At 40.0% G+C, this 7,286-nt stretch overlaps 1 protein-coding gene across 1 annotated transcript in view; it reads left to right on the plus strand.

Moving 5' to 3' along the window:
* Positions 1-2,940: 2,940 nt before the first annotated feature.
* Positions 2,941-7,286, plus strand: part of ARHGEF28 (Rho guanine nucleotide exchange factor (GEF) 28) — a gene marked incomplete at both ends in the record, with an annotated part of 63,990 nt that continues 59,644 nt past the window's right edge. The window contains 3 exons of the mRNA XM_009704847.1: positions 2,941-2,998; positions 3,577-3,760; positions 5,053-5,233. Coding sequence (XP_009703149.1) covers positions 2,941-2,998; positions 3,577-3,760; positions 5,053-5,233 — 423 coding nt within the window. The remainder of the gene's footprint in view (positions 2,999-3,576; positions 3,761-5,052; positions 5,234-7,286) is intronic.

Raw genomic sequence — 7,286 nt, forward strand, 5'->3', positions numbered from 1 at the left:
AATGATTCTATGATTCTATGATTCTACCAGATGAGTGATCAGAGGAAGTCTGAAGATGCATGTGGGTTCAAAGCCCATCTGGCTGAGGAGGAAGTTGAACTGATGTCTCCCATTTTTGAAGTAGCACATCAGCCATCGTTTCCACTATCTCTGGACAGGTTTGGGGAAACCTGAGCCCTGCTCATTTAAATGTTCCTCCATAGAAGAATGTCTCAGATCCAGGCAATCCAAGATGTTTGATCAGTAGTGCTTGGCTGGGCTTTGAAGCTGTGGGTTGGAGTCAGATCCTCATGTCTCCATATTCCCTATGGGCTAACTTTAGCCAGCCGCTCACTCACTGTGTGGATTTTGCTCTTGTGAGACCACACCTGGAGTATTGCATTCAACTCTGGGATCTCCAGAGCAAGAAAGACTTGGACCTTTTGGGCCATGAAAATGATCAGAGGGCTGCAACACCAGTCCTATGAGCCTGGAGAAGAGAAAGCTCCAGGGAGACCTTATTGCAACCTTTCAATATATAAAGGGGGCTTATAAAAAAGACTTTTTACCAGGACCTGTAGCAACAGAACAGGGGGCAATGGTTTTAGACTGAAAGAGGGTATATTTAGATTGGATCTAAGGAAGAAATTTTTTATGATGAGGATGATGTGACACTGGAACAGGTTGCCCAGAGAAGTTGTGGATGTCCCATTACTTGCAGTGTTCAAAGACAGGTTGGACGGGATTTGGGGCAAACTAATCTAGTGAAAAATGCCCCTGCCCATGGCAGGGAGGTTGGACTAGGTGATCTGTGAAGGTCCTTTCCGACCCGAGCCATTCTGTGGTTCCACACTGTTTAGCAAAGCAGTTCTGCAAATGCTTGGGTTGGATTCAGTGGACTTAAAGGTTGCATGTACTTGAAAACTATGAAACATGTATGTCATCTCAATATATATGTGAACATTATAGTTCATATTAGTGTTCGTAACTAAAATGCAGCAATGATCATTGTCTCCAAAGACTGAAATTAGAAATATTTTCCAAACCTTTGAGGAAATAAAAAACCATAGTTCACTACTTTCCTCTGTGGCCTAGGCTCCTGCAGCAGATTCTGTGTCCAGCTGGACACATTTTTGCTTAGAATCTGAATGTGGAGACCAAGAAACAGTTTTATTGCCCAAAACTTGGAGAGAAAATAACTGTTGCATGGGCAGGCTAATGCACCAGATCATGTGTTGGCTAGCCACAAGTAAGAGGGAAGTTTGAAGATGAATTTTTTTTAAAATAATGACATGATGTCTTAGATGTGCGTTCTAGAAATACTTAGGTATGCATTGTGTAAATGTTTTGTGATATTCTGGTTTAAGGAATCTCCCCTGCATCTTGTTAATGTGTCTGCTTCTGATAGAACTGCAGTGAAATAAAGGTTTCGGATGCTACATGCAAGTTTGCTGGCTGTTAACAGTGCTAGTGTCCTGAAGCTCCCTTTTACCCTGACGTCTGGAATTTGTTTCATTTATTGAAGGGAGCTTGACCTGTTTTTCTGGGATTTGACTCTGTCTGTAAGTTTTGATTCCATTTGAAATGGAAAGGTAAAATGTCTGGATGGGTTGCCACCAAATACTCAGAGCTAAAACAGATCACCAGTGGAGATCCCACAGTAATTTTCCCTGTGGATCAGAATAGCAAGTTCCTTAGGTTCCTTGCCATGCTGGCTTTATGAGATGGGGAGGGAGGAGAAGTTGTTTTTTTTTTAATATTATAACACTTGAAGTCCAACATTTTCAAAGGAGGCTAATGATTTTGGCCCCCCTAGAGAGAAAATTCCAAAAGGTCCAGCTTTGCAGAAGGCAGCTCTCCTGTTAAGATGTCCAGAGAGGATGTACTCAGCTGAGACATGACAGCAGCCTTCAATTATGTAAAAGGAAGCTGTGAAGGAAAAGGAATGAAGTGTTTTTCATGCCTGTTTCAGATGGGACAAGAAGCAGCAGGTGTATACTGAGAAAGGGTGAGTTAGCTTAGGCATTTCAAATCTTTGTAACTGTGAGGGTAAAATTATCCCTTGTGTAGATTGCCTACAGAGGTTATGAAAACCTCTGGTTGTTGGAAGGTTTTAGAACAAATGAGACAAGCATCTGTCTGGAGCAATTTAGGTTGAGCTGATCCTACCTTAAGGCAAGGAGTGGACTAGAGACCTCTTGAGGACTCCAAGGTTTGGGTTTTTTTCTTTTTGATGATTCTATAGAATAAATATTCCTGACACTTTCAGAGGGAGTACTTGAACTGAATAGGAGTCAGCTGTGAGCCACTGTATTTGCGTGTAACTACATGACACCTTTGCTCAATGCATAAGTATTTCTGAAAAACATGTTTATTAGCTTTTTGGCTACATAATTGCTCTCTCTGCTGTGTGATTGCTTTCCATCAGACAGTTTTATCTTGTAAATATTGATGCAGAGAAGAAATTGACAGCAATTTGCTGTTGATTTTAACAGTATTGTTTACACAAATGTGTCCATGTACCTACATATGGTTCAGGAGCTTCACCTTTCCTTTGCCACTGGAGTGTATAATTTTCAATAATGTGTTCTGAACTGGCTGGGTAACAGGGAAGAAAAAGTCTGTTGAATGAGGATGATAAATTTCAATGGAATTTCATAAATCACTGGAAACCTAGTAGATTTCAGCCAGTTTCTGAGAACTGTAAAGTAACTGCCCTTAAATACTTGACCTTTGTGAAAGTACTCTTCTATTTAACTTCATACCAAAATATCGGTGTAAGGAACAGACTGAGTGGCACTTGAGCTCAATTTTATTTATTGCCTTTAAATTGCAGAGGCTTTGTGTTAGAGAATGTATGTAGACAGATAAACCCTTCTTTGAATAAAGGCCAAGGAAGGTCTTGAGGGGAGAATCAGCATCTAGTCAGTAAGTCATCATTGTGTACTCTTTTATTTTAAGCTTCATCCTGTTGAGCTTGATGATTATGTGCTAAAAAGTGGAGAGGAAGTATTGGCAGGTGAGGTCACCTTTCTGAAAAGAGAGACACAAGAATTATCCTGTATATTTTAGCCACATATGTGTTAGCTTATGGCTCGCTATGCTGCTAAGCATCTCTTACTGTGCTGATAAGCAGCCTGCTTTGAAAAATCGCACCCTTTTTTTCCCTTATGTTGTTTTTTTGTTATTATTATTTAGATACTTGGCCATGCTGCCAGATGTTTTGCGTTGCTGAGGCGATGCAAAGCAGCTGGAAAATTGCCTCTTAACTATCTTCTGCAGTATATTGGGGCATCTCCTGTGCTGAATACTATACCTTAAACAAAGAAGGAGAGAAAGACTGAGATTATCTAATTCAAACTGGTTTCTTTGCTGAAATTAGGTGGTATTTGGATATCCTGGTTTAAATCCACAGATGCAATTAAGTATCTAACTCTGTTGATTTTAGTGAAAGATGGATTCTGCTGAAGTACTTCTGTAGGTCTGAACCTGAGCTGTGGTATTTCTGCAGATGATAAGTTTCTTTTGATGCTTCCTAGCAAATAAAATGCTAGGTTTTGTTAGTGATGGTTTTGTTTGCTTGCCGTGTTTTTTCAGAGCCTAAACATAAAGCGACTCTTCTGCACCTTGTAATGAAATTGGGCTTGGTTAAGTTTTCCCGGTTCTTAGCAGTCCAGCCTGGAGGGTCATCAGCATTAGCATTACCTAATGAGAACAGAGCAACACCATTAGATTTGGCTTTACAAAACGGACACTCCAAACTTGTTGAGGTCTTCACAAAGTGAGTATAACTGTTTGCTGCTTTGTCTGAAAAAACTCCTATCAGTTAAGGGATGTGGGGAGTACTATTGTTTTTCTGAAAATAATTGCCTATTTTGTGTTGGTTTCTGTTGCTTTTTGTCATTATTACTATTTTAGGTGGTAAATTTGTATTTACAATTAAAGGAAGTTTATGATTTGCATCCTTCATTACATTTGCAAGTCAATTAATAGTCGATTAAATGACAGAAGTGTAGCTGCAGCATCAGGTACCTCTCCCAGCAGTATTGCAGCTGAATCCTGACACATTACCAACAAGTGAAGACATCCCTTAAAATCTGCCTGGAGAAATATTTAGATATAAACAGAACCGTAGGACCTGGCTTTCACAAAACCTCAGCAGACTTTGTGACTTCTGTAAAGGTCAAGTTTAAATGAATAAGGGAGAGTCACCAGCAAAGCCAGTGCTCCAGCTATGACTCTGTTTTGCCAGAGAGTTGCCACAGTGACAAATGACTTAAAGGACAAGTGCTTTCTGGAACGTTTCAGCTGTTTGAAGTTTCCTCTGTATGGACCTGAGGAACTGCATGGTGTGTGTGTGTTCATGTGTCTTGGGGTACCAAATGGTCAGCATCTGATGTCCCTTCTCACTGTTCACTTTTCTTTGCAAATAGAAAGACACAAGAATTGGGTTGCATTTTTATTTTGGTATGTGTCTGTTTCAGTTCTGACTCCATTCAGTGTATAGTTTATGTGAGACTTATCTGTACTTCAGTTTAAAAAAAAAAAATAAAATACAACACTGGTGTAGTACATTGTGTTATGAATGTCTCAATTGTTTGTAACACCCAAACAATACTGTGTTCCCTTGAGATACTTTCTGTTTTTCACTAGCAGACAGATAACAAACCTGCTAGCTGCCAGTCATGTTCTACAGCTATATACGGCAACATTAACAGGAAAAGGCACTATTGCTAATTTGCAGCAAGAAGGAGAAATAGGTATTGTCACAGCTCAGTCTTTCTGGCGTATTTTACTGGTGAGTAATCATCTAGAGCTGACATTGTTTTTTCCGTGCTGATGGCTAGAAGTAGCTCCATGTTCTTAGGCCTGAGTGGAGTAACTAGTAAGTATTTGTTTGCCCAGCTGTGTTTTTGGTGGATGTTTCAGAATTTCTGCCTCCGTTTTTTGCAGCAGGCACGTTGGAATCCCAATGGTCTGTGCCAAAGGCGAGGAGTAAGCTCACTGCGACTGTGCTTTCATTCTACCTATCTGTAGAGCATCTGCTTTGGTTTAAAGAGTATTTTGTTCCAGTTTCCAGGGCAGTCACTCACTTGACATTTCAAGAGCGGAGATCAGCGAGGGTGCCTGCGTGCAGTTTGTTCATTCATCAGGAGCTCTGACACTGACATTTGGCCACACTGCACAGCACTTGCTGGAGTCGGACATTAAGCTCTTCAGAAAATACTTCTGGGACAGACCTCTTCTTTACCAGGTAGGCACCTATCTAGCTGAGGGTATTGTGACAGATTTTCTTCAGTAATTTCCAGCTGTAGACTCTTCAGGCTGGATTTGTTTTTCTTGGATAGCCTTTTAGTTTAAGCTGCCTGTGTCACTAATGACCAGCTTAATCGCAGTATTACTGTTGTGGGCTTCTACTTTGTGCAAGTGTAGCACATTGTACGTGTGAAGCTGGAGGATAAGAGCTGTTGAGAACTTTATCAAAGCCTCCTTTACCTCCCAAGTTGTTTTTGAATCGTTGTGGACTCTGCAGTGAACATATTTCCCTGAAATCTCTGTGTTTTTAATTGCATTGCTGTTGTATTCATGTTGGTACTTTGAAATATTTTATTTAGTTGCATTCTTTTGTCTAGTAGTGTAATGCCTGGAAGCCTTTATCAAGAGCCAACCCCAGTCTATTATTCACAGCAGAAATATGGAGTACAGACTTTTGGTATAGAGTTTAGTTGTGGTGTAGTGGGTCTTTACCGTAAGCTGTCTGGAGCACTCCTGTGGTGTTCTTCAGGAGATCTCAATTTCAGTAAAGTAGGGAGGAGGACACTTAAAAGCACAAGTTCTTTAATAGCAATGCAGATGCTCACTTACGTTTTTAGATTGGCTATATAAAGCTGGTAAACTTAAAACACACTAAAAATAGGCTTTTCTCTTTTTCTGGCCTTAAAATTCAACTTTTCTTTTCCATGCTTATCTTCAGGTTTCCTTACTTGTGCACTGATTTTCCTTGAGTTATCTTTATTATGTTCTGCACGTTCTTTTTAACTTAGGATGTGGTCCATGTGTTATGTTTAACACAAAACCAAAGCTGTGATGTATTGTGTAGTCCTTATGTACATCTTGTGTAACTACACTGTCAAGATTTTGATTTGTTCCAGTACAAAGAAGTTATTCTGCGTTTGTAGCTTGCAGAATACCTACAATTTGTGTGTGGCTTTTCCATGGAAACAATACTAAAGCTAACAGCAAAACCAAGACTGTAATGAAGAATGCATTGTTATTTGTATCACTGGCTTTTTCTTGCACTCATCGAATCCTTGTTCTTTCAGTCTTTGAAAAGGAAAAAGAAAATGTCATTTGTTAGATGTTTGCATGGCCTTCAAAGACTCTTCAAGGCTGCAAAGTTCTCCACTTGGTATTTTCAGGAAAAAACCTACTACCCTTCTTGACTTGTGGATTTCCCTTTTTCCTCATTTCTCTAGTTGCAGCAGTCTAGATCCTCTAGTGTGGGGACCCTATTCCCTGCCCCTACCCAGCATCGGTGTTGCACTACTTTTATTAAAGCAGAAGTAAACCAGAATAATTGGGAAGATTACATGGTTTAGTTAATTTCCTATACACCAGATATCATCCTGAAGCGTATGTGGGGGAGTGATCAAACTGTCATGTTTAAACTATGTATTATGTCCAACTGGTAAGGTAAAATTAATTTTCTTTCTGTTGCAAACAAGGACTTGCAGCCCTTAGTTGAATCCAAAGCATAAGATGGGCCTTAGAGATTTCATGATACATAGTCTTTTTGAAATAGAGGTAGAATTTACTGCTCTACTGGAGTATTCAGCTCGTCTACAGCAGACTATATATGTCTAGTTTATTATATCTTGAGACTGCATAAATGACAACATTTCTCTTTTAGGCTTGGGTCAGAAAGACATGGGCTAAAGAGAAGGAGCTTGTCTCAATTATGGTGGCATGCAGCGACAGATTTGTGTGTGTGAAATGGATGACTTAGGGAGCAGCACAAACTATTTTTGCATTTATTTGTGCAGGAAAATCCCAGTCCTTCTCAGGTATGTTCTTCAGTCCCTGGTTTGTGGATTTGTTTAATCCCTTGACTATTCCTTAGAAATCTAAAAGAGTATTGGGAAAGTTAAAAACAGCAGGCAGTCAGTAAGCTGGAGTTACCCTAACAGGAGCCATGCCTTCACTGGAAACTTCCAGGGGCTCTGCAATTCAAAAAGTGTAAACCCACAGGTTTTGTGACTGTGGTAGGCAATGCAGAGGAGAGATTTCTGAAGATGATGAGGAAGAGC

Source organism: Cariama cristata, unplaced genomic scaffold (assembly GCF_000690535.1).
Source record: "Cariama cristata isolate BGI_N322 unplaced genomic scaffold, ASM69053v1 scaffold14097, whole genome shotgun sequence".
NCBI lineage: Eukaryota > Metazoa > Chordata > Aves > Cariamiformes > Cariamidae > Cariama > Cariama cristata.